At 39.9% G+C, this 27,749-nt stretch overlaps 1 protein-coding gene across 23 annotated transcripts in view; it reads right to left on the reverse strand.

Annotated features, from left to right (window-relative positions):
• Positions 1–27,749, reverse strand: part of SOX5 (SRY-box transcription factor 5) — a 643,908-nt gene that overhangs the window by 159,314 nt on the left and 456,845 nt on the right. For 21 of the 23 annotated variants that reach the window (XM_057405230.1, XM_057405225.1, XM_057405229.1 and 18 more), the window contains one exon: positions 959–1,045. The exons of the other annotated variants lie outside the window; for them this stretch is intronic. In XM_057405230.1, the coding sequence (XP_057261213.1) occupies positions 959–1,045 (87 nt within the window). The remainder of the gene's footprint in view (positions 1–958; positions 1,046–27,749) is intronic. 23 annotated transcript variants of the gene reach the window in all.

Genomic DNA, 27,749 nt, shown 5'->3' on the forward strand with positions numbered 1-27,749 from the left:
AGGATCTAGCAATCAAGGACAACATCAGTAAGCAAACAAACCAAAAATAATGGATAGAAATGAAATCTAGTAAAAGAAGGGTTTAATTTTAATCTCATTCTACTTTCACATTTTCAGAACAACACTGGCTTCAATTTTGCTACTCCAGATGTACACTGATATAAATGGGAGAAGATTCAGAGTCACTGTTTCCTTTCAGAGTGGTAATGGCTGCCCTGAAAACTAAAATTTTTGACACACATGTATTTTGAGTCAGTTCCTCATCACGAGCACTGAGAAAGAATTATAAAGATATTAAATTGCATGAAAACAAACACTACAGGTTCCCTAAAATAACCTCACATATATAAAATGGGGAAATATCTTGGCAAAGCAAAAGCTACTGCTGCTGGAGAGTGGTCAAATTTTGTCATTTTCCTTCTGGAGTACGGCTTTAAAAGAACATGCTTTAGTGCACAGCTGTTGTACGCTGTGTTTTAAAATCTGCACTGACTAATTTTGGTACCTAGAGGTATCACTACACAAACTTTGCTCTTTTTATTTTTTTTTTTCCTCTTACGTGCATAGAAGTAAAAAAAAATAAAAAAGTACATCACCAAAATCTGTCCAGAAATTAAAAAAAAGGACTTCTGATCAGACTCAGATTTCAGAAGCTGAGCTCTGCTATACTCTGATAGTGTTTGATTTGTGAATTGACTTTTTTTTCCCGAATCCTGCAATAGGACATGTCCTCTTATAACACAGAACGATATATGCAACAAAAGCTTTAAGTTCATTCACTTAGGGTAATATACCATTTCATTTATTTCTATTAGCACAGATGGAGAGCATACATTTCATTTAAGGCCCAAATGACGATGTTCCAAGGGGAGGGGAAGAGGAGCAAACAAAGTTCCATTAAAGCCAGTGATATATGTATATTCATTCTCAAATTGCTTTAGCACGGAAACAGCATTACCTTTTATTTCTCCAAAGTTCCCTGATCCCATGGCAAGAAGCTTGTCTTTCCAGTCCTTTGATAGTAGCTTTTCAATACTGGGTGTTTCTGAGCGAAGGGGGGGGGGGGAAAGAAATGGAAGCAAATCAACATGAGTGTCTTCACAATAGAACTCATTAAAAGTCTATCTGCTAAAAATAAGGCCAACCCTATTCTGGGCCCCAGTTCATAATGACTTCATCAACAAACTGATAAGAAGGGAGGGGAAAAAAAAAAAAAAAAAAAAAGAAGTGTTTTGTCACCTGCTGTTTCAAAACCATTAGCTTTTTCCTCTTATGGAACAAAGCCCCGGTAATTCTGTATGACAATGGGCACATATAAACCTGCAGTTCATTGTTTTTCAATTTGGTGAACAAGTTGCTGCCTATAATGGATGCCTGTCAATGTCTTGGTGTTAGTCTGCAGTCAAAAAATAATTATGTTGATAAAATGCAGAGTAAAGAGAGAGGGAGAGAGAAAGAGAGAGAGAAGCAAAGAATTAGCTCCTAAATCTGCTACATGTAATTATATCCCTCTGAGCCTTTACAATCACATCCACTTTATAATGTGTGTTTAAACATCGTGTGGTGGTAAGCATACTGTGGAAAGATTTTCCGGTAACACGCACATTATAAATAATAATAAAAAGTTGGGAATGAAAAAAGCTTTAAAAGATTGCAAAATCCAGAGGGAGAAAAGGCACTGCTTAGAATGGAAACCCATTATTTGCTCATTTCAGATTCTATCGCTCCCTTTAAAAATAAAATAAAATAAAATAAATTTGTTCAGCATTTTCAGGCAAAATGAAGCGAGGGTGTGGATAGGTCTGATATTTATAACTCTTGTATTTTGACCCCTCTTTGTATGGAATTTTAATGCATAAGTAAATATAAATGCTAATAAAATTCAGAGAACATTAAACTCAATTCCAAACAATGTAATTGTATATTCTTGTCAGCATTTAGATGGGTACACAATTACAATAGCTTTCAATCCCACGATTAGCACTGCATTCAGTTCGAAAATGGAGTGTACTAAAAGATAAGTGTCCCAGTATGCGCCATCTAAATAACAATACCCACACTTATTATCTGGATCTAAGACATATACTGCTATTCTCCACATTGGTGTTTATGTGTATTTGTATTTGTTCCGGCATTTGTTTACCCCCTACCAGGAGCATAAAGGGAGTACATGTTAACTTATCAAAGGGAGCGTCTGGCCTAGAGACCATACAATTATTAGCAACTGGTTAATCTTCCCCACACTAAAAACCATTACGAGCAACCTTCATTATCTTCTTTGGCTAATTCCGCCTCCCTTTTCTGAAGCCACACCTTGAAGCTCCGCCGAGGCTTTCCGAGGGGGGGGTACATGTTTGAGAGGTTCGCCGGGTCCCGCCCGCAGTCACGGCCTTTCTCTCGCTCTGCAAAGCATCTCTCACACCCGAAGGAGCCCAAACTCCCGTTAAACCAGCCTCACGCAGTGTTATAGTAACACATAACTAACTACAGCGGCGGGGGCACGCTTTCCAGCACACACACACACACACACACACACACACACACACACACACACACACACACACACCCCGCTCATTTGCCGGCGTTGCAATAGCGGGTCCCATTGGCAGCAGGGGAGATTCCCCCCTCCCCTAACATTGTTATACACGTTGCAACCCTCCAATTTCCTCCTATACAAGCGTGTGCTCCTGCTCTGCGAGCGGCAGGCTCTCGCAGGACTGGTTGCTCCGTGAGCTCACCGCGCACCCGATCACCGGGATTGACTACCTGAGCGCAAGTTTTCTGTTAGAACCTCTATACTGCCATTGAAGCCGAAGGAATGGGATGGGAGAACAGCGGTGCAATGAACATCTCCGTGCCGGGGCTGGACATGCGGAGATGCTCCCGTGCTCTCGGCACTTGCACAACTCAAGTTTGTACGTCCCCGGCGAGCCTTTATGAAGGGAGCCGTTCTTCCAAACCTATATGACTACGTCAAATAAACGCCGCCACTTGCCCCCTTTTTTATTATTCTTTCCTTATATTTTCTTCTTGCGCTTTTCTACAAAATTCTCGACTAGCCTGTAAACAGGCCAGAGCAAATGCGGCATTTGCGGCTGAGGGCTGTCAGTCAGGAAAAGCTAACAAACCTTTGCAAAGCAGGAATGCGGCCATAGAAATCCACTGGGGGCTGACAATAGGCTCCAGAGCCTCCGGGCACCAAAAGCAGCCCGCCTTACTTTTAAGTCTATTGTCAGCAAAGCCCGCGACAAAGCTTTTCCCCTGCAGCTAGACAAAATATTCGCCGTGGTGCGCTCGTAAAGAACAGAAGTCTTCTGTCCAACTTGCCCCGTTAAAGCAACAGTAGCCGCTCGCCGGGGCTGCCAGGGCCCTGCTGCGCCGGGGCTGATTCCCTGCCTGCTTCCCTGCCTCCTTGCCTGCCCCCGCCCCGCCGCGGCCGGACCGCGCCGAGCCACCGCTGCTGCCACTCGGGGAGCGGCGCCGGGCCGGGGCTCGGGGTTACTTTAGCGAGGTGTAGAGGGGAAAAGGGGGGTGACAGTAGCTTTGTCAGTGGCAAGTCGCCGCCTTAGCGGCAAGAGTTCCCAGCCGCGGGACTCGAGTTACAAATGAGTGTCCCTGCAACCTGAGTCCGCCGGTGATGGTGCCGGGAGAGCTGCTGCGGCAAACGAGCGGAGAGTAATGAACGCGGCGGACGACCGTGTATCAATGCCTTGAATTTCTGCGAGAACGGTAAAGATCTCAGTAGGAAATCATGATTAGAGATGTGAAAGGCCAAATGGCAAAATCCCAATAGTAACAATGCATCTGTTCATTAATGTGTGAATATGAGTAATATGAAAATTTAACACAATTATAAGCCCCTCAGCAATCCTGGTGGCAGAAAATAGATTGTAGTGATCTAATCAGAGCTTCCCCTGTTGAAATACTGTATGTTAACTATTTTCAATAATATTATATAGATTTTTGTCTTTAGAAAAGGCCATGTAATCATATTTAATCGATGTCCTAACTTAGTTTCAAACCTCCCCTGAGTTGGACTGCAATTTTTACATAAAGCACTTCAACAGAATTTTGATACAGAATGAACAGTAATTGTCCTTCTGCTAATACTTAAAAATGACTTTAATTCTGTAAGACAATAGCTTCCCCACCCCTCTAGCTTTACAGAGCTAAAGAGCTGTATTAAATTACAGCTTGTTTAATTCTATTACATACTGTGTTAGCATATTATACTTACATACTTACATACTTACATAAAATATGCTATTCGTATACCCCACCTATCACATTGCAGTAACTGCTTCTGAAGTACATTATGCACACTATTGTGGAAACAGACATTTATTATGTCATTTATGTACACCATTAAAAAAAAAGATTTGAAATTTACACATCTTAAATAACTGTTTATAAGGTTACAACTGCAGAGCTTTCATGAATTATACAGAAACAAAGTCATCTTTTGTTCAGGTTTTCTTTTAGACTTCATTGGGAAGATAATGCTCCCAAATTAAGAAAAGAAATAAACACTGTATCTTGTTTGCAAAACACTTGTTCTCCGGATGCATTAGGAAGTCAGTAAAACTTTTAATGCTTGCACATATAATGTGCAGCTTGAAACTGGGAAAAGTGGCCTGCACACAGGAACTGCTATTTCTGATCCCTTCTCCAACAACTTACTCTCCTCTTGGATTCACCAGAACAACATTCTTGTGTCCAAACTCTGAGCTATACTGTGACAGATTTTGGATATGCATCAGGACAGCTATGTATTATGATAATCTGTATTTGTATGTCCAAAAAAGCTATACATGAGAGTGCTCTGCCATTCTGAGTATCACAATTATTCAGAATGTCTCCTAATTCAGTCTTTGAGAGGAGCCCAAGATTAGCCCCGTTTCTTCTTCTGAGCCCCACTTGAGCTAAGAATACCCCCCATTACTTATTGGCAACACCGGTCCTAAGGCACACAGTAAAACAATTCCAAGTCTATCCACAGCACAGTATGAATGCATCTACAAAAGAGTTGTTCAGGGCTTGTTTGTGAACAGTAATTCATTAATGTTTGGGAAACATTTTTGTTCCAGCAACACTATGAAAAGTGTTAAGTGTTGTTACAGAAGAGGATTACGGGTAGGATACCAAAGAGAAAAAGAATGAGATGGAAAGAGTAACAGGAATCATTAAGTAAATGCTGAAGAGGAGAATGACTGAATTAATAGATACAAATTAATCGACAAAAATTGTTTCTGCCATCTCTATTCAACCTATTTATCAGTCATTAGCTCTTTCCAAAGATATTTAGGATGCGTTTTGTTTTCCTCGTATCACCCTTGCTTCTGTTGCTTGCATGTGCTGCTTTGCACTACTGCGTATGGCAGCAGCACCCACTGGTGAACAGCCCCCCAAGTGTACCAGCAGCATGCTGGCTCCTTGGGGCCCACCGGCCCTGTCACTCTTCCTCTCTCCCCACTCCTTTCCCTCCTTCCCTACCTCCCATGCCAAGCACCACGGAGGCTGACTCCCTCATCTACAACAATAAGGCCTGGAGACTGATGCCAGCAGCCAGTAATTCTCATGCAGGCCTTCAGCGCATGGAATTAAACCACCTTCTCCGTGGTGTCATAGTCCCATGTTAGCTGCTCTGATCTGCACATGTGCATCAATCTGTGCGTGGCTGGGCATGCATCTACATATACTGAATTGCTCTGACTACTGGAAAGCAAATCATCTATGTAAATGAAAATAAAATCGCTTTTGAATCTAAGTTTTTGTATGCTAACAAGCATGCCACTGTCCCTCTACTTATGCATTTGATGTTTAAATACAGCTTCATTGACTTATTTCCTTCAAAGATGGAAAGTTTTCACACTGAGAAAGAAGCGGTTTGTTTCCAGGAAGTGACCAAGGCTACAAAGCCGTGGTAAGAGGCACCATTTTTAGCACTGTCTGCTAGACTTCTATTTAATTTAGTCTACTTCCAGAAGTTGTGTTAATTTTTCAGGCATTGTAACTCCCCTTTGGGAGTGACCTAATCCTACTTTCAATTCAGTGGCAGTCCAGATGCACATGTACCTGAACCTGCCTCGGCAGCCTTCCAAAAACCGCAGTACCACAGCACAGCGTTCCCTGCAGGCCTAACCTCTCTGGTAGCACTTTTCAATCCATGCTCCAGGGTCACAGTCCTAGAAATCCACTTATAAAAGCTTAGAATGGTCTTCACTGCCAAATCTCTTCCTATTACCTCTTTCTGCTCCTGCTGATTATTTACTGACAGCAAACCCCAGCCTCATGCAGCTGCCTGCTTCCAGAGAAAGGCATGTAACGCAGTCAAGCTGTAACAAGGTGCGGGATGGGGGCTCTTCACATGAGGCATTTCCAGAAGAGACATATTTGAAAAGGAAAGGGAAAAGAGAAGCTCTGACATTACAAAGAAGAGAAAACTATGATAAAAGGGAAGGAGGCTGACATAAGTCAGCCACAAGTTAGAGGAACAATGAGTCCCAGAGCCTCCCACTTGCATGGTGTCCGGATGTCTGAGCATGGGTGCTCTCTCAAGGAGATGCCTGAAGTGCTCCCTTCCCTGTGACTACGGTGAATAGCTTTGTCCTGGGATGAAAGACTTCTTAGAACAAAGTAAAAGAAAGATGTTTGGCCTCAGCAAGGATGATGACATGAAGTGTAGCAGAGTGGAGAGAAGCCAGGAGTTGCTTAATACACAGCCAGACCACCAGACATTCCCTGCCAACACATGTCATTCCTAGAGGAAGGAGTATTTGGTCGGCAGAAACAATCATGAATAAACTTTAGCACTGGCTGATATACCTTCCACTTCTAGCAAGCACCTTCCCTTATATTATGAAAGAGCTGGCAAATACTGAGCTGGCATCCAATATTCACCCTTTTCTTCTGCCACGGTCATAAGTACATTACACCTGTTGGCCACAACTACACTCACTGTTTCTACAACCCTCACCCATCAACATGCCACCCCACTGGCACTCTATTCTGTGCTCATGCACCATAATAAACCCTTTCTGGTTTAAATCAGGAAACAAGATTAAGGGCAGATTTCCACTCTTCCTTTAAAAGAGCAGACAAGCACATACACAAACACAAGAAATTTCTCTTTTTATGCACCCACTTTTTATTACAAAGGTCTTATCTATACAAAATCAGAAACAATTTTCATAGCAAAGAAAATAAAGCAACTATTATGAAGAAATGGTTGGTATCAGCAGGTTACATAGACACACAGCATCTGCATACGCATATGGTTCTCCATCAACAGAATCATGCTTTTAGGGAACTACTTGCAGCTAGGCAAGACACTATGAATCATGAGCAGGCACAACACAGAATGTATTTAAATTTGGAAATCAAAGACCACACAACATACATTTTTCTCTTGCCTTCCAGGAAGTACTGCAATTTTTCACCAGTCTAAAAGCATTCTAAACTTTCAGAGAAGACACAAGAAAACACCTCTGTAAAATGTAAATATCGTTCAAATGTAGGACATAGTTGCTTGGGTGTGATATACAAAAATGTGGTGCTAAGTGCAGACCTACAGGGGCTTCTCTGACTGGTCAGGAAGCAGAGCTGCTGGGTTTTTAAGTTTTGTTGTTTGGTTTTTTTTTTAATACTTGGTCTTTGGGCACAAACTCACGAAGCCAAATGAAATAGTCAAGTTTCAATGAAACATTAGGATGCTGTGCTGCTCTGGCTAGCACATCATAGTATGACTCTTACTATACCGCTCCATCACAACCACTGTGCAGAAAACAGCTGGGCTACATATGTTCATGCGTGGCTTCTAAACCTACTAAAAAGCTCCTTTCTCTGGCAGGGATAACCAGCCTTCCTGCTCTTTGAATCTCCAGTTCTACCCCAGCCACATGTTAGCTCCCACAGCATTTTATTTCAGAGGACAAAATCAACTTCTGTATCCACAGATGACCATGGTTATACCTGTGGTGCACAATGACATCAGGTTACTATAGTATTCTTGTCGCACATACTTGCATAGTTTTGTGTATGCTTAATAATACAACAGTTGTTTTCAAGTTTGCTGGCTCTCTTTTGCAATACCCATCATGCTGCATTAATGAAGTATACACTGTATGAATGATAAGACATTTTTATTGTGATTTCTGGCACAAGCATACTGCTTCTTGTGCTAAAAAAAATAATTCACATAGCCAGAAAAGATTCCATAGCACGATAAATAAATTATCCAAGATTTTAAAATCAAAATCAGCAATCTGTGAATGCCACTGAAAACATTTTACTCTATCTACAAATATACAAGCAGTTATTTTTACAACTGCTTACCAATGCATACTGCCAGTCTTACAAGAAAGTTACCTAACAAGGGTGTTTATTAGGAAGAAAAGGCTTGAGTAGTCTTCAGATACACTATACTACCAGTTGTTGAACTAATTATCCCTTAGGATGTAAGCGAGGAGCCAGCAAACCACAGCACAAGGCAGGACCACATGGCTAAGCAGGACAGGAGGAGGGCATGGGGACTTCTTAAGCTAGGTTTGTGGCCAAAACCAGCATCTCATTCAGCTACACCCTCAGGAACAGTCAGGCTATTGTCTGAAATTTTTATAGTTTCCATCACCTGAATGCACTGGCACTGGCACCGTTAGCTGTGTACTTTTCAGTCTGTCTTGTTTCCACAAATGGTCACCTACTCCAGAAGCAGTCAGTCTCACATTCCAGATATGACATGTACAATGCAAAGAAATCAAGCCTGTCATGTTATACTTTCTGCCAGTCCTTCAGTCCCCCAGCAGCAGAGTCTGTGTTCATTCTGGGTTTACACAGGCAACAGTCAAGGTTTTTTCTGCCTCCATTCCCTTTATTTCAGCTTCGGTACAGAATCTGCCTTCAGAACATGAAAAGTTCTGTTATTTCTGAAAGTGTGTCTGTCATACACTCTTCTGGACTGACAACGTCTACATCAATAAAATGTCCACAAAGCCCTTCTGAAGCCTGCACACCCAACAAAACCACTTCTTTTACAAACATAGTGTTGAGTCAGGGAACGAGACTGCATCCCTGCTCTCACCTCAGAAACAACAGGGAATTCCAGTTCAATTTCTGTTATTTCCAGCACGCTAACTTGTAGAGTACATACTCCATTGCCTTACATACCCTAGTGACAACAGACTCCATGAAGGCTACTAAGTGTACATTGATTACCCTCTAAACAATAATAATCTTGATTTGCAAGCTCATATATGGCAGTTGCCTCCTGTTCCACTCTTCGGGGGGTGGCATTCATAGTTGTGTGCCAGGGCAGCTGGACAGTGGTGTCCTCCACTCACATCTCCATGAATGTGGCCTTCCACATCAAGTCTGGAGCCACTGCTGATTGCTGCAGGTTTGTATGGAGATGGGGCTGCCTTAATTGCAGCCCCCTTAATTATTCTAAAGAAACACCAGAACAGCATAGTTTGTAGCCACTGCTCAGCTACCCTCCATCTAAATCCTTGTCCTTGCAAACAGATAGTAGTGTATGGCCAGTTCGAGAATTGACTCAATATCTGCCGCCTTTCCCATTTCTGCAGCGGAGTTACTATGTGTGTCTCCCAGAGAAGGGCATGCTGAGACACTATGAATGGCACTGGATGCCATGCCCAGGACAATATATTTTTTGTCACTGAAATTTGTTGGGACTCAGTGCTCTGGATTCCCAAAGGCATTTAGGAGCATAAATCTCATTCTGGAAAGGAATTGGGCTCTGACTGCCTTTGGAGATCCAGGCCAGTGAGTTGGCTGAAAGAGAAGATGATGAACGCATTCTGCCAAATGCAGCATTTCACTGGCACAACTGTTGCTGGAACATCTTTTCCAGCATACACGATCACTAGAATGATCCCAAGTTTCCGCTACCACTGTCTTCTTCACCCCTAATTAAATTAACAACAACAACCTAAGCTATTTAACCTTACCAAGCTTAAAAAAAGGTATGTTAAATTTCAAAAATGTCCCCAGGCTTTCCTGATACTAAAAAAAAATAATAATAAAATAAATAAATAAAATTAACACATAAAATGGAGTAACTCACTTTCAAACGCCTGAGCAGCAACCTTTTCCTTTTACATTGATACTATACCAGTAGGAATCCTTATGAAAAGAAGGGTAACAGTAAAATAAATAACCCTTCTCTTACGCCTGAAAAAATGAATTTTGTCAATCTCTGTTCTGCAACTTCCTAATGCCTCTTTAATTCCAGGCAACTCTAAATGAAAGAAGGAATTGATTTTCTCAGGAGTGGTCCATCCAGCAAAAAAAACCTGTCAGTTGACAGAAGGAGGCACTATACCAAGCCTGAGCTTCACTGAAATTCTGAAACCACAAAGATGTTTTAATATTTCCAGAGACTATTTCAAGAGTAACAACATAAAAACAGAGACATCTGGAATTAAATACCATTACATTTCACTTCAGTTTTATTTTTCTGTCTCAGTTGGACAGAGATACTCCTCTAGAACATACTCCCTTGAAATACATTCTTGTATTAGTGCTGCCAGCAGTGCCAGTTTCTAATTAAAGGGCAATAATATCTTGTTAATATTAACAGAGGGCAATGTTTTTGGTTTGCTAATTTTCATAGAATCATAGAATAGTTAGGGTTGGAAAGGACCTTAAGTTAAGATCATCAAGTTCCAACCCCCCTGCCATGGGCAGGAAAACCTCACACTAAACCATGTCACCCAAGGCTCTATCCAACCTGGCCTTGAACACCGCCAGGGATGGAGCATTCACAACTTCCCTGGGCAGCCCATTCCAGTGCCTCACCACCCTTACAGTAAAGAGCTTCTTCCTTATATCCAATCTTCAGCACATCCTTAATAAGCAAGAGGGCTTAAAAAAAGCATTAAATGAGACGACTATACAATAACTTTTTATGGGCATTGACACATCATTAAAGATGTTCTAGAGAGAGTCCATGGTTTATCCTTTGACAGAAAAGATCTTTTGTGCTGACCTGTCTCTTTTTTAAGTAATTAAATGCTTTCTCAAGAACAACCTAAAGCAAAACCCAAGAGAGCAAAGAAGTCTATAATCTAAATAACCATAAAACATAAACTGAGAACTACAGTGTTTGGCTAGAATTTCAAGGAAATCCTTCTGAATCTCAACCACTCCACTTCTTAAATCCTAAATTCAACAGCAACAATGTAACCCTTCACATGCAATTACTACAGCATTCTTACCCAAAAATCTCAAAGCAACTTTTTTTTTTTTAAATGGAAAAAAAATGAGTCCTGAAGTGATCATCATTTTCCTGAAAATGACAAAAGCAAGCACTGTATGTGATGAAGCTGAGGAGACAATCTTCTAAATAGCCTATCTTTCAGCCCTTGCCACAGTCATTATTTCCCACCACCAGAAAGTACACAGCTCTGGCCTTCAGATGATCAGCTGCAAAGGGAGCTGTTGATAACCTAGGGCTCCTTACTTCTTGGCTCTCCTTACATGTGGCCTTTACCTTGACAAAGAGGGAAGAGAAGACTTACTTATTAACACAAGATAGCAATAAAAAGAGAACAAAGCAGCAAGTGAAACAAGCACTTGTGGCACAAAGCCACAACTTCCACTGCTGAAGCCTGGTTTAGGGTTTGGGGTTTTCTTGGGTAACTATCACTGCCCTCAGAACAGGCACCCATGGGCCAGCACTGGGGCTCTTCCGGTGCCTGGGTGAGCTGCCTGGGGGTGGAAGACACTTCCAAATGGAAATCATGACATGTCCTGCTGCAGCTGCACTGAAGTGCATGTTACTTAACTAACCATCAGTTTCCACCCTTCTCCCCCACCCTGGGTTTGGGTTTTTTTCCTGTTTTTTTTTTTGTTGTTTTCTTTTTTTTCTTCTTTTTTTTTTTTGACAGCTGTCTTCCTATCTTCCCAACAGGTGCTATTAGGCCCTGAACAATGGCAAAGGCTTTTAAGCCACTGCTGTTGACAAGTGAAAGGGAACAACAAATGGCTTGGTAGTGCTCTTCTCCCCGGGTCACTCAACCAATGGTAATAGTTATTATTTTTATTTATTAGCTCTGTGGCACTGTCCTCCATTGTACCTCTTCCAACCTCCCCTTTCCGTGACAGCAAGGAGCTTTTTAACTGTTAATAAAAATGGGCGAGTGCTTAGCTCCTGAGCTGGCTCTTTCTGTAAAGTGCACAGCTAATGAATGTTGTCCATTTAGATCTGGATAATTTATGATGTCAGCAAGAGCGGAGGTGGGGAGGGCTGGCTCCAGATATGGCCATTAGTTACACTGCCAGGAGTGACAGAGAGAGTAAGGGGAAGTGGAAGTTGGGCAGAAAGAAGAGGTTCGCTCCTCCCGCCCCTCGTATTTGTTTTTGCAGGATAATTACAAGGTTAAGCCATAAATAAGACATTCCCTCCTTTGAGGTTAACATAATTTTTCTTTAACCTTCTTAGCATTTCATTGACCATATTACAATCCTCTTTAGAGAACAATGGCAGATGGAAGAAAAGTTAATTTTCCCTTAAATGAAAATGACTGCACCCATTTAAATGATGCGTTCAGACCTGTTAGTGCTAGGAGAAAAAAAATTGTGCCAAAATCTTTTCTGATCCTAATAATGAATACACATATATCTACTAGTTGAGGTTACTCAATTAATAAACCACATATAACAAACAAACTCAATCAAATGCAAACCCCGTATTTCAACTGTCCTGGCAAACCAGGTAAATATGAAGGCAAATCAGGAATTCCACATCCAAACAAAATCAGTAAACCAGCCAGTAAGTCACCTGGAAGTGCAAATACACTTGAAAGTTGAAAATATAATACTAAAGACCATAAAAATATTGACATATCATGGAACTGGTTGGTTTAGAGTCATATGTTATCAATCAAATTGAGGTAAGACCATGTATGTCTTTCAATCATCTGAAGCTATTTATTTAAATTGTAAGTTGACATAATTTTGTAGTGAAAGGGCTACAGTCATGAGCTTGTCTGTGTACTTCCTAGAGTACATGTGTCCTATTATAATTTGAACCTAATGATAACATTGAAAGAACTATAAAAATACTCATCTGGGATGTTAATAAAACCATTAAAAGGGTTTAAAAAATTGAAGTAGAAAACTGAAAAGGATATCCCCCTGAAACAAACACGAAACACACAGTAGGCTCTGATTTCTATTCTCTTTAAAAATATGACAGACTGTTTTACCACTGGAAGTGAGAATTAAAGCACATACGCCTGATGCTAAACAACTACACATCCTGAACTCCTCTTGCGCAACATATGTGAAAACAAAATCTCAATCATCGATTGCCAGATGCCAGAAAGATATGAAAAATAATAATAACAAAAAAAACAAGATGTACACTATAAATCAAAGCTTCCGAAGTGCAGGTAGTTTCACAGTAAATCAGTCTGCTAGTTCTGATGTAAATGATATTTGCATAGAATCATTATGTCAAATTAAGTAGAAATTATTAAAGCTAATGTCATCTTTGGACTTGCTTAAAATAATAATCTTCCACGATTTGCACATAGGCTTCTCCACCGAAGTACGGCATTCCATCTGCCTTGACAACTTGTTCTGTTTGTTCTCACTTGTCTCCATTCATGGATTTTTTGGACTCTGTTATGTTCAGCGTAAATAGGGAGAGAAAATACACTGGGTTTCCTTTTGATCGAGCATTTTTCTTCCTGAGTTAGGGACTAACATCAAGATAGACGTGTGGTTCAGCCATGTAACAGCTCTGACAGGTAATCTCCAAATAAGCAAAATCAGAGAAAGTCTATTATGCATAGCTTTTTAACATGATAGTTCTAGACAAGGGGAAAGAAAAGTCAGAAAGTAAAAGCAGTAAAGTCAAAGAGGGGGAACAAGACAAAGAAAACAATACTGAGAACAAGGAAAGAACAAGACCAAGAAAGGGGACTCATATGCCAAAATCTGAAATGTACTTACATTGCACAATGCACTGAAGGGGTACAAGAGCTGGGGCAACTGTGCAGCCACTCCCTGACTACTGAAAATGGTCACAAACACTGAGCTCCCCTATGCCGCAGATATCCAATAGATATCCAACTGCAGCAGCCTGGGCAAACTTGAAAGAGAGGAGATACAGAGCTGTACATGAACTTCTGCTATCAGAAAAGACAACAGGATTTAGATTCAAGCATAAACTATGCCTTCAAATCATTGCCAGAACTCTAAAGGGACAAATTTTTTTCTTTTTTATCAGAGAGGGATCTTGCTCATACCCTGCAGCAGAACTTTTTCAGACTATTTGAGAAAACTTATGACTTCTCCATTCACTTCAGGATGGTAAAACCTCCTCTGCAAATAGCTGTCCAGATCCACAAGAAAGATCATCTGCATTCAGGATGGCTTCATGAATCACCAAGGACCAGCAAGGTGAATGCAGAGCAGGAACAGAACACCTTCACCAAGAATTAAGGTCATAAACTGAGCAGCTCTTTACACTGAGCACTTTTTACACAATGATGACAATCAAGAGACACTACATTCTCCCTGGTAAAAAGAACACAGACCCCAGAAATACAGGTAATGTCAACATTTCCTCTGATGAAGGGAAGTTACTTTAAAACAAGAAACAGTACCCTCACCTCTGTGCTACCAATCTCATTAACTCTCTCCTTAGAGCTAGCTTTCTCCTACTTGGTCTGACGAATTCATCCTTGTTGCTCTAAGACCTAGTTTGTTCTATTCAAAAACAAGGGAGGAGTGTTCATCCTCACAGATTTCTTAAACCATGTATTTGAGAAGGCCTGGCTCTAGTGCTTGGGGGTGACTGAAATGAGGGCTTTCCCATAAACAAAGATCAGTGCTTTTTTGCAATTCCAAAGCATTCACCTGGACAGACTTACAAAATCAGTGAAGAGAAGGCTTAATCTGAACTGAAGCAGGAAAAAAGTTCAGATGAAGAACCACTTGGAAGGGACCACCTCCTCTGCAACATCTTTAGCTCAGGACCTTATTAAGTCTTCACTTCTTAAGTGCGGTGGTAAGAGACATCTGGCTTTGCAAATGGGCAGAAGCTGCACTTCATTTTATCACACACATCTGGCACTAGTGAGCATCACATCTGTGTTCTCATCTTGAGTATTTCTACCTCCCACGGTTACAAAAGAAGCAAGGCATCTTCCAAAAGGCTCAGACTGGTACAGAAAGCAGCAAATCACCAAGGTGAACAACACGGGTCTTCATGAATCTGAAGTTCTAATCACTGCCTTGTCTCTCCTAAGACTCTGCCCTCATATTCAAAACTCTCAGTGGGACCACATTTACCTTTCGAAAGAAAAAAACAAACCAAAACTTCCCTCTATGACTACAGTCTCAAGCACTGACTGGTTATAACTGACTAAAGGAACGGGATCATAACACGATCTGAGAATCATTATAAGGATCTGGACCTATACTCAGGAGTGCAATCTTGCAGGACTCAAAAATGATCCTCCTGACAGTAAAAGTCACTGACATGTCTAAAATATGTTAATGAACTCTGTCTGAATAATACCATTATCAAACTGTTCTATGGAATCATATCTTTCATGATCTAATTTTGTGACGAACACTAACCTCTCATGTATGATACCTACTTGTCTTTGCACACACAGTGCTCAGCAATATGCATTTAACGCACAGATTTTTTTTGTGTCTAAAAAGAGATGTTTGGAAAAAGAACCGCATGCAGTTCAGATTTTGTTTGTCAACACTGAGATAAAACTGAGGCTGAGAATGAAATCCTTTCCTTGAAATCTACCTTTCTCTGAATAAAGTAGAGAGGTCTTGAATAAACATATATTAAATGCTTCTCTGGTATTCAGGTATGAAGGAGAGTCATACCAAACATGTGCGAGTACACCAAGCACAGAAAGGACTCAGATTCAGTATCAAAAGTGGCATGGGGAAACAGAGGGATGTGGGTCTCCTGTGGAGTGAGGCAAATGACAAGTGCAAATTCCCAGATTGCTTGAGAACAGGGGGTCTGGGAAGGTGGGGTGTGGAGTAATTGCAGAATGGTGTAACAGGGAATTTAATAGATCAGAAAAGGCTGAATAGGACAACAGGCCCATTGTTCAGAAAGTTCTCTTTTGTGATCAGGCTTTAAGAGAATGCCAGAGCAACAAATGACTTAATCCTGGGGGGATGCTATGGCACAAATGAAAGCAGTCTATACCTTGAAAGCCAATGGAATAAATTTCTGTATCACATAACCACACAGACGACTGCAGCTTTCAGCAAACTCTTAAGAGTTGCAATTGGCAAAAACCACACAATCATGCCCTCCTATGTTCCTCTTTCCTTCTTCAACGGCATTTTTCAATGTACTTGGGGGGAATAAGCCACGTGAATGACAAACAGACATGGTCAAATGCCACCTAAAATACAATGGTTACAGGGAAGAAGAGAAGAGAAAGAAAGAGTTATTCTGTGCTGGCTTCCCTTCTCTCCTAACCACTAAACTAAACTTGGAGCCTCCTGGTTATATGAACACAGCCATTAAGCATTATACCACTGATTTACAGAGCTTCCCGATCCCTTGCTAAAGAAATAGAAGTGCCTTAACAGACACGCAGTGTAAAATGGAGGCTAACCTTCCAAGTCTGCCACATGGCATCATAAATCTTTGGAAAACCTTCCCATTTGCTCACGCATTTCTTGAGCCCTGTTATAGCAGATGATGGAGCTGGAGGGTCCCATCTAATTCCCGATACATCAAAGACAGCATCTTTCCAATTGTTTCAACACGAGCTGAATCAGGAATACAGAAAAGGCAGCCTGATTAAAAAAGTAAAGGTCACACTCTAGGGCATAATATAGAATATGTTACGTCTATCCTCACAAGGATGGCAGGGTAGGTAGTGGAAAATGGAAGTGCTAAAAATGGCACCATCAGATTTTGCTTTATATGTAACAGAAGAGCTAGGATATTATTTATTATATCACTAGGGGATTAAGGAAAATATGGAATTACTGTTTTTTCAGAAAAAAGGTGGAAATATGCGTTTTTCAAACAACTGTGATTTCTTCATGGAAGCAATAGATTCTTATTTTAAAACTATAATTCTGATCTCATTTTAACTCGGAGAAGTGAAATGCAGAGCCATAACACAGCAATCCAAAAATCAAACTTTTCCCAGATCTTTATGAAACTTGGCCTCTAAATTTCCAAATTCCTACTATAACTAGATGGAACCTATTAGTGGGTTCTACATTTATCAACATAAATTCTTCAATTCTCAGGGAATCTGTGAATGATATTCAATTTTAAAACAACTGGTTGAGGAAAATTACTTTGCTTTCCATGAATTCAGAGTTGAAGTGTAGCTCAGCTGTGATTAGTAGCTTACTTGGTAGCAGTGTGTTGTACTTCCCATCCTTCTTCCCCCTCCCATTTAATTTTTGCTAGAGAAAAAAAAAAAATAGAAGTACCATAGGTGTGCATTGCTAGAGCATTCTGCACAAAAGCCAGGCTTCTGTAAAGCCCTGATAGGAGTTTAACTAGCTTCCATATGTACTTCAGATACTTTCTGTAAGTTTAAAACACATAACAGTAGCTATCACCACTTGGAATATTTCTAAGTCAGGAAAAATAAAGGAATAGAAATTTTCCTACATTCTGTTTAAATTACATTTGGTAGTTCTCCCTGGGTTACTACAAAATCCTTTCAGCCCACTAGTCTCTTAGATACATTAAATTAATAAGGCATCTCGAACATTCAGTCTTCTACAGAAGAGCATGGACTCTCAGTCAGACACCTAAAATTCACTAAATTGGAAACACTGACCTAAGGGAGACATCAGTGCATTATCCTTGCAGACAATATGGCATTGAAATGTAAAACACAGATAATATTTGGGGGAATTAAGAAGGTGAGGTGTATGCTGAGTGGATTTTTCATCAGTAAGAATAGGCTTCAATGGACTCAGTGCAATTCTGATGGCTAAACCATTCTAGTTTCACCAGGATGCAGTTCTATGTCCTTCTTCGTATAAACATCCCAAGCACCCAAATTCCAAGAGTCCCTACTACAGTCCTGCTACTCCAGACAATACTTCAATTAAGGCTGAGCTACATTAACTATGATTATCAAAAACCATATATTTCCATAATGCCATTCCTTCTCCACTGTTGTAACTCTTCACTCCCAAAGCTATGTTTATAATGAGATGGTGTGGTGTATTTTCCATTAAAAGACTTGGCAGGAATTTCTGTAGTTTTCCCATGTATCTCAAGTTCAATACTCTTTCTGCATTTGCTTCACAATAACCAGTCCATTTCCAAGTGATTAATTTTCTATTCTAAAACAATGCATTCCTTTCCCCTCTCATTTTGCTGGTGTTTTCTTTTTTTTTGTTTGGTTTTGTTGTTTTTTTTTTTTGGTTTGGTTTTTTTTTTTTCTTTTCTTACCAAAGGGAAAAAAAAATTCTTTTCCAGTGACATCATGGTATAAACTTTTCAATGCAGGTTTTAGCAGGAGATATGCAGATTGCTTTGAAAAGTTACCCTCATAAATAACAACAAAGTACTGAATTATCAAGGCTGTAACTCAGTCAAGAGGTGCTGTAACCATTTATATTATATGACCTCAGCAGAACCTCTTGATTGAATTGCAGCCTTTCATTAAATCAGGCACTCTGTATTATTTTCTCTGAACTGGAGTAAATCAGAATGGCAAAGAGATTAGCCCCCAAGCCCATCTCTTTGTGATCTAGAGGCATATAATTATTAACCATTACCTCGATTTTATTTTGTAACTTAAAAAGGTTGTGCACAGTCTACTCTGTCAATAATTCTCTTCTTTCTCAGGTGCTATATTTTGATGACATGACAAAAATATTACTGAGTAACCTAGGTACATCAAGAAACTGTCCTGCTTGTAAAGGAGCAAGATCCCACTACTAAAAGCTAAAGAAAAGTGGGGGAAAAAAAAGAGGAAAAAGAGAAACTGCAGATTCATAGCACTGCAGATTCATTCACAAAAAGCTGGAAACCAGAAGGGACCATTAGCTCATCTAGGCTCATCTTCTATATATATTACTGAATATTCATTATTTCATCAACCAAAATCAAACCTTCTTCTGATTTATTTCTAACTACCATTTTACTAGAAGAGAAACAGCTGGCCTCTGAGTCAGGACATTCCATAAATATCTTCCTGCTTTTACTGGAAAGTTGTGTGTGTAGGGATGAGGGTGGAGGGAACCAGGATACTTGTATCACACTCTCTGTTCATCTCCAGCTGGCTTATACAATGCTGCCTCCATAATGGAGAGACAACCGCCATACCAGCGGTTCTCAAACAAACCCATGACAACAATATCAACACTTTTTAACTTTGTATGGAGTAGGCTCATGCAGAAGCTCTTGGGCTCGCACAAATGGCCACCACAGCAGGCCCGCAGGAACTGCTTCTCCAGAGAGTGCTTCCCAGGCTGCTCGGCACAGGCTGGGAGACAAATGCACATGCAGGGGCGAGTATTTCAAAAGGGAGCGGAACACTGCTCTGGATGCACAGTTTGTGTCTCACACGGTTTAAGAGAATTCAGTTTTCCCCAGGGTACGTATCATAGATTGGAAGAACATGGCGCTTTCCTTATCTGGCCATAACATTTCACAACATGCTTCAGTTTTCCTTATTGCTTGGACTTTGCCTCCTTTTCAAAGCCCCTACATTTAACTCAGAAAGAGAAAAGCTACAGTAAGTCCCTTTTCCTATTTTCTTATATTTGTGTAGCTGTTAGACATTTTGCAAAGGAGGGGAGTACCAGCCAGCCTTTCACAACAAAAGGGCTACTGTCACCACGCCAGTCCCAGACATGGTGGAAACCAGCCCACAGGAAAAGGCCTGGCTCCAGTGTTAGGCCCCGGCCGAGTACAGTCACTGCATTCACTCAAATTGGCAACAGGTCTCAGTGTTCCTGGCTTTGAGCTGTGAACAAGGGTCGGGATTGAATAACCAATTATACAACCGCTGACTGAGTTTATCCAAGGTTTGCAAACTGCTATAATAGCCCAGTATTCACTGACTGTTTTATCCTTTTCCAGATATAGTGTCATATCTCCCCTTGTGCTCCATTTACATGTCACTTTATTACATACATCCATTAAAAAGGTTAATACAATGTCACAGTCAATGCCTAAATGTTGCCATTCAGTATCCTCGCCTTGCTCCCCAGTACATTTCACATAGGCACATTTCTTTCTCTCCCCCTCTCCTGCACTCTCCCGCGTGCTCCCTTGCTTGCTCACGCGCTCACGCACACATGCATACACACTCATTCCTGCTGCAAGTTAAAACAATTTGCTGTCAGGAATACAGAGCAGCACACGAACAAAACAGTAGCCAAGAGTCAATAGAGCAAAAACTCCCTGAAGTTGCCAGTCACGGTGAACGTATTCTGCTGCTAGTGATGGGAATAACCTTTAAAATTTTGAAAGTTCAGATAATTACTCAAAATTGTGGACATTGTTGAGACTCCCGAACCACCTGGGTCTCTCAAACTATCAGGAAAGTTCACTCACTAGAAGTCTTTTGAATGGCTTTTCTTACTTTCAGATATACGTTAAACATACCAAAAATTGTTCTTCTCTGATTTTTAACACTTCCCAACTTCACCCCACCTATAACCTAGGCATGTAGAAAGCTTGAAAAGATTAGAAAAGATTAGAACCAATATCTCCTATACTGTCTTGTGAATGAATGATGCAGGTCTCGCTTAAAGTTTTTTTGTTTGTTCTGTTTTTCTGTAAAAGACTATTTTCTCTGATCAAATTGATCATCTCTGTATAGCCTGTTTCTGAAAAGAGCAAGAAAACTCCTCAAAATCTTCTACAGCTTCACTTTTTGAGATAAAGAGAATCCTGTTGATTTTTTTGTATATCTGTTTCCTACTGCCCTATGAACACAAAAAGGTACGAGAAACCAAGGTCAAAATTTTGCTTTTTGATTTCATACCATAGAGCCTACAAAAGCTGTTTGGTTCAGAGTGAAGGCATTTTATGAGTGCTCAGCCTGTACCTCCAGGCACACACTCTTGCAAAGGGCTGTACAACAGCAACATGAATCACTGCTGTCTGCCTATACAATGTCACTGGGAGAAAGGTACAACTTTTGAGTTGAGCAGTGTGACAGGAGATCTCCAATGGTACCACAGTGAAGCTACATTTATTTGACAAATTGCCATTTGATTTCTGATCACAAAAGCAGATTTTTATTACTTTTTAAAAATCCACATTGTGGCTTCTTACAAATAGGAATAGGGCAGTTCAGATAAAAGACTTAGAGCCTGACAAGTAAAAAGCTTGAGTATGTGTTTTTGAGTATGTGTTTTTTCTCCCTCACTTTCCCGGGGTTTCAGACTTCCATTTGTTCTGGTCCAGACCAATGTACTAAAGCACAACAAAACCACACCTATTTCTCTGGCATTTCTGACCATGCCAGTCAAAGGACACAGACAAAATATTTTTAAAGAGACTATTTTTGTGGAATCTACTTGTTTATTTATAGATTAACACAGTCAAGAAAAAGTGCAGAAATACTTGGATATCATCTAAACTGAGGGTTATACCAACTCGTCATCATTATGTGAAGCAGCAGTGAAAACCAGAAAATTTTTCTCAATATGCCCCGCTTCAAAAGAACGTGAAATGTATTCTTCATGCAAATTGTACACTAGTCCTAGAGGGAACGAACACATTCAGTCAAGAGAAATTATTCACTGGGGTAAGACTTAAAAAAAAATGTTTCAGTTAGCTTTTTTGGAAAAAAAAAAAAATTAGAAAAAAGAACGACACAAGCTTTGGATAATCTGTATTTCCCTTCCAATGAGTGCTAATGCTTCTAAAACCAACCTCTGATATTTACACATGTGATGGTACCAAACTGTGAGGCAGGAAGATTAAATGATCCTATTGTCTCATTCCCTGGTTTGGGAAAAATTAGGGGTATGTAAAGCACTGAGATGAAACATTAGATGCGCACAACAGCCCTGATTTACTGAATGGAGAGACACTCCACGTAATTTCTTTGTCAATAAAAACTGAAAATCTTCATGAAGCTCTCTTACTCAATTTAGGATTCTAACCAAGAAAATTATAACCAAAATCTATTTCCAGTGAATCACTTTACTATCTAAATCCCTGTATGTAAAGTTCTTTCTTTCTTTTGAAACAAATACAATGCAACTGCCCACTTTTGCATCATAAAAGATCTGTAGGCACCACGTTGTTCGGCTATCTGTAATAGACTATTGATTGAGCTGGACTCTGAATGACACATAGTAGCAGCAAATGATAAAAAGAGTGACTGGAGAAAAACCCTCCCCTCAATTTACTCCTAAACCAATTACCTGCAAGCTATCTGCACCATGAAATTCTATTAGAAACAAATTATATTAGCACTGCTTATGAAAGCTATGTGAAGTTGTTACCCAGAAATGTGAATTACCTCTGAACAGAAAAGAGGAATGGGACAATTCTTTTGGCAAGTGCAGACTGGCATTTTTCCTTCTGTTTCCTTTTCTTGTCTAATTGTTCTAAATTGTCTAATTGTTCTAAATAAAAAATAAATAAATAAATTGAGGCTGGATTTTGATACCAATTTTTATAGCTTCTTACATCTTCAAAACCTGACTAAGGCTGAAGCAAGGAACTTCAGAATTATTAAAGAAAGAGCAACTCAGCTGAGCGCCTTTGGAAAAGGGCATTCTCCAGACTCGACTTCTTTTTCCTGCTCATTCAAGCACAAAAAGCAGAAAATGGGGCTGGAATTTCTGTGCCCAAAACCAAAACAACAGAACAGGACATGACACACTTTGGCAGGTTTACAGGCTTTCAGACAGAAAAGGATGCAAAACTGCATCATATTTGGATAAACGCTTGCAACAAAGAAAGGCCTAACTTGAAAATACTGTTACAAAAATGTTCTTTTCTCTGCCAGGAAATTTTGAAAGTGAAACTTCCTACCTATCACCTGTTTTTATTCACAAATTAGCATCTTGCAAGTCTCCACAGCTCTGGTCACCACACAAGATACTCGCAGACACACTATTCTGTAGGATGATTTACTACCTCTGTGACATCTTAGTGTTACTTTAGCAGTATTAGGATCTCATGCATCAGAAGGTGACAGTCTACAGCTCTGTAATGTACCTATAGCAGTCTGTGCTTCTGTATTTGGAGGAATCTGGCATTTCCTGAAAGATGATGAGCCTCTCAAGTAAAACCATCATAATACTGATTTGTGGAGCGATGTTTTCCTTCCACTGCTAAGCGGCTTCTTGAAAACACTTCAGTTATGTATAACTGCAGAAAGAAGACCCAGCAATACTTACTTATTGCTGACTAATATTTTTATCTCAAACCTCAAAGGAGCTCTCTCAAATGATGAATATGAACAATTCGGATTTCACGAATTTGAACACTAATCTACACATATCACTAACCCAGCATGTCCCACAGTCCACAGATCCTGAAGGAGTGGTGAAGACTAGTGAGTAATCATCAAAGTACTTTGTTATGATATTTAAAAAAAAAAAATCTTAAAAATAAGTTTCACTTCCTTCTAAGTTTGAAGAGTAAATCTGACTGGATAGTTTCTAAATTTCTCATTGCTCTTCCTTCATAGATGTCCTTATTGTGATCACACAAATAATTTTCATTAATATTCCAAGTGAGATAATAATTAATATCTAGCTATTCAATCCTTGGCAGAAGAGAAGTAAAAATCAGAGTTCAATTTACTGACTCTCAGGGGAACTAAAGAAATTCAGAGACTAGAATAAATTGTATCTTATGGAACTCATGGTCACTCTGGAGTTCTTCCATTTATAATCGTACCTTTTGGTATTCCTGCTACTTCCCTGCTCCCATCAAAAGAGAAATACAAAGAAGCAAGTGTGAGGGCAAATTTTTTCTTCCATCAGTTCTGACAGCTAGATGCCCTAATACAGCACACTTTTATTTCTACTGCAGTTCACATCTTATCCTAGAATTAGCAATAGCCACTTTTAAGGCAGGTTCAGTAATTCTAGCCTGCTAATTGGTTATTTCAGAATCATATTATTATTATACTCAAGAATCAGAATGCTACTGCTTTCATCAATCTTTGTTTAAAAAACCCAAAGATATGAATTTCCACCTCTTCAATTTTGAGACTGCAGTGAAGTGCTGAGTTGCCAGTGGTTGGTAGATAGCTTCTATTTCAAACACATATTTATCTGTGTTAGCTGCAAAATGATAGGGCTGTACAGAAGTGAAGATTCACTTGTTTCATGTACTTAATCTTCTGCTGAACATCCCTTCATAACTTGACTATAAAGGGACGGATTTATTTGAATTTTATTTGTGATGTCATGCAGATTTAAGAGCATTCCTAAATATATAAAATACAAGAAAACCTTTGAAAACTTTTCTCTCTGAACATGCAATAGGTATAATGAAACTGCCAGGAACGGTGAAACTTATGATAAATGTAACTTAAAATCTATCAGACTATTAACGTTTTAACCACCCTCAGTCATATTCATGTTGTTACATTTTCAAGTTATTTTCCCTTTACAAGAAACATAAACATAAGTTTCTTTGATATTTTAAACCACAACTTAGAAACTGTTTTACGCTCCCTCCGTCCAAGTGTTAACTGACTAATAGCTCTGCAGCTGTGGAAGAAAACATCTCTCATCTCCCCCACGGTCCAGCACCTTCCATTTATGGCTAGAATGATTTCATTATGTTTTACCACTGCTGGCTGCCATATTTTTCCCCTAGCTCTCTCCCCAGCTCAGTGCTAACTGTTATAAACCTTAGAAAGGATTTGGGAAGCTATCACTCAGAGCACCACTGAGCAAGAGCCAATCCCCAAGGCAAGGGAAGCCTTCTTACCTAAACAAACCATTATCGGCTCATCTCATGTCTTTGTACTCTTTTTTTGCTATTACCTCACGGGATTAATTTTTATCTCTAATCTCTGCTCTGGCCAACTGTCAGGGAGCCTAAAAGCTGCCTGTCTTTTAATCTGTGTGTAATAATACTGCTGTTACTAACAGATAACTGTGAAACAACATGGAGGGAAGGAAAACACACAAACACACAAGGGCTGATTGTTAAAAACTGCTGCGCTAGCTCCTACCTGAAAGAAGTGCAAGATCACGCATGATGCCCATATTGCATTCCCTTCATTTTCTCTTTCAAGTTTTCCTTTTCAATCCAAACCTCACTGAAGTGCTTTAATTTGGGGGATCTGTTCTGATTAACCAGTTTATCTGCTGTTCAAGTTGACATGACCAGGTTTTTAGGACTCTGAGAAAACCCTCACCTACTTGTAACATGCCATTAAGCAAGCAAAAAAAATCAGGATGGTGAACATGACAGAAAATAAATAAATAAAACAAAAATTAATGATCCTACAGTAAAGGAAGATATCCAAAGCTTCAAAACAGTCAACATTTTAAAACTTGCCTTGAAATAAGTAAGTCTCTTACTGGGTGGCATGTTTACCAGGCAGTCAGACTTTACTTTACTTGAAGTTAATTCTTTTATAAGCTACCCCTAATACTATATTACACCATGTTTGGTAAAACAAGGCTAAGACTGAAAGAAAAAGACTACTTAATTATGGCCAGGTGCATAGGGAAGCAGTACTCACAGAATATGGGGTCTTGTGGGGTTAGAGCAGGGAGGCAAATCCTCATAAAAACTGCTTGTGTTGGGGTGTTGGTGGCTTTTTCTTTCTTTTTTTTTTTTTTATATTTTATTAAAAGCTTATTAAAGTCAAAGGCCTTTTGATTTAAATCTAGTCCTTGAAAGAGTCTGAAAATCAACAGGAGAGAGGAATAAAAAAGGCATACCAAAGAATCTCAGCAGGAGAGTTATGGATACAGTATTTTAAGGAAATGGTTGTAAGGACAGAAAGGATGCAAGTCTTATACACAGTAACAACTAAACCAAGAGTGTTAGTGATAAACGTATTCTAACTATTGCACCATGTAAGTCCTAGGATTCCAGCTTATTATCTTACTATACTTCTACAAACCTAAAAACCAAAACAGTACACTCCAATCACTCTCCTGATATGACAACTTAAGAATTAGGCCTTGCACCATACCTTTAATAATCAGCAAACTCAGGGAAGCTGGGAGATGTAAACCGGCACATGTCAAAATCTCCTCCTGGCAGGTCCAAGACAATTCCTTTGAGGGCTGTTACTCTGAGGATCCCAATTAGAATTTATCAGGCAGTTTATATTGTGCTTTGCATCATTAGATCTCAGTGCTTTACAAAATAGGTCATTATCATTACAGTAGTAGCCTCATAGCTGCCTGGTCTATGATTATATGGCTGAAAAAAGATGTGGGGAAAAACAGAGAACTTCATTAGATCAGCTTGATATTGACAATGTTTGCTTGCCTGTGTCAAATCTGATGAAGACTTTGTATGTCCTAACAGTTGTGTCATTTTCAGATCTGAGCTGAGGAATATTGTTATTTAGTTGGAAAGACATCGTTATTCCCAAATGGGGAAAATAAGGCAGAAAAAGAAATGGCTTGCCCAGGTCACCCAAGAAGGTCCAAAGGTCTTCTATTCTAAAGCTGAGCCAGGTGCCAAATTAATCAGGCTGTCACTCTCCAGCACCTGGTTGAGCTGCACCTGGGAATGAACAAGAAGCCAGTGAAGGTGTCAAAAAGCAGGTCCAGTGTGTCCCCTGTGGATAATGTCATCCATAAGAAATCAGAAAGGTATTGTGCAGGAGTGATTATCTTCTGTGTAGTGTCTAAATATCAGCCCTCTGCACAGTGTGTTATAATAATCACAGTTACAAGCCACAGTGAGAAAGATTACAGTGGTAGGGTCAAGATATGAAAGGCAAGGCTGCAATCTTCCAGCCAATCACTAACAAGCAAAGGGATTTTTTAGCTACTAAAGCCACCTAAAACTCCAAGAACAGACAACAGATTAGGGACTGTCCCAAATATTCACTTATCGGCAAAGGACAGAAAAAGACCATTGTGAATGGGAGTGGAGGGACTGGAATAACCCTTCATCACACCTGAATCTTTTCCTAATATTTGGCGCTACTCTCTCATCTGAACTGGTTTTGGGGGCTTTGTTCTTAATTCCATATGCTGCCTGACCAAAAACGGAGATCTCCCAGCAGCCAGATCAAGCTGTCCTTTTATTGGAATTCAAGCTCACTCAAGTAATCGTTCCAGACAGTATTCTGAATTCCAGGGAAGAAAAGCAGGAAAAATACAATGAATTACCTCATTCACTAATATGTTGATGACCTCTGTCTGCATATTGTGTGCATATCATATACTACCTATCTCCAAATCGTTTCCCAGGAACTGTGAATAGATAACAAGGAGGAAACTCATGGCCTCTTTTGCCAAATGAACAACTGACCACAACTGTCTGGGATTGTTTAGAAAAGAAAATAGAGGAGCACCCAAGAGTGATATCATCCACCTTGGGAAGGGATCACAGATGATATAACAATGTTTGCTGCTTGAGTATCAAAAGCTGCTGCTAGATCTAAACATAGACTATGCTGGTAAAAGAAATCCCCAAAAAGCAAGGCAAGGAACATTCCCTTTCATTCTACATCTTGATACTAAAGAGGGACAAGAAAATCTCAGGAAGCCAAGTTGTTCAAAATCCTGTCCCTCCCACCTGTTTCACCTGACAACATGAATTCTGAAGACTTGCCCAT

This window comes from Pezoporus wallicus, unplaced genomic scaffold, assembly GCF_028554395.1.
Source record: "Pezoporus wallicus isolate ANWC-B61680 ecotype Strahan unplaced genomic scaffold, APGP_CSIRO_Pwel_v1 contig_6789, whole genome shotgun sequence".
Lineage (NCBI taxonomy): Eukaryota > Metazoa > Chordata > Aves > Psittaciformes > Psittacidae > Pezoporus > Pezoporus wallicus.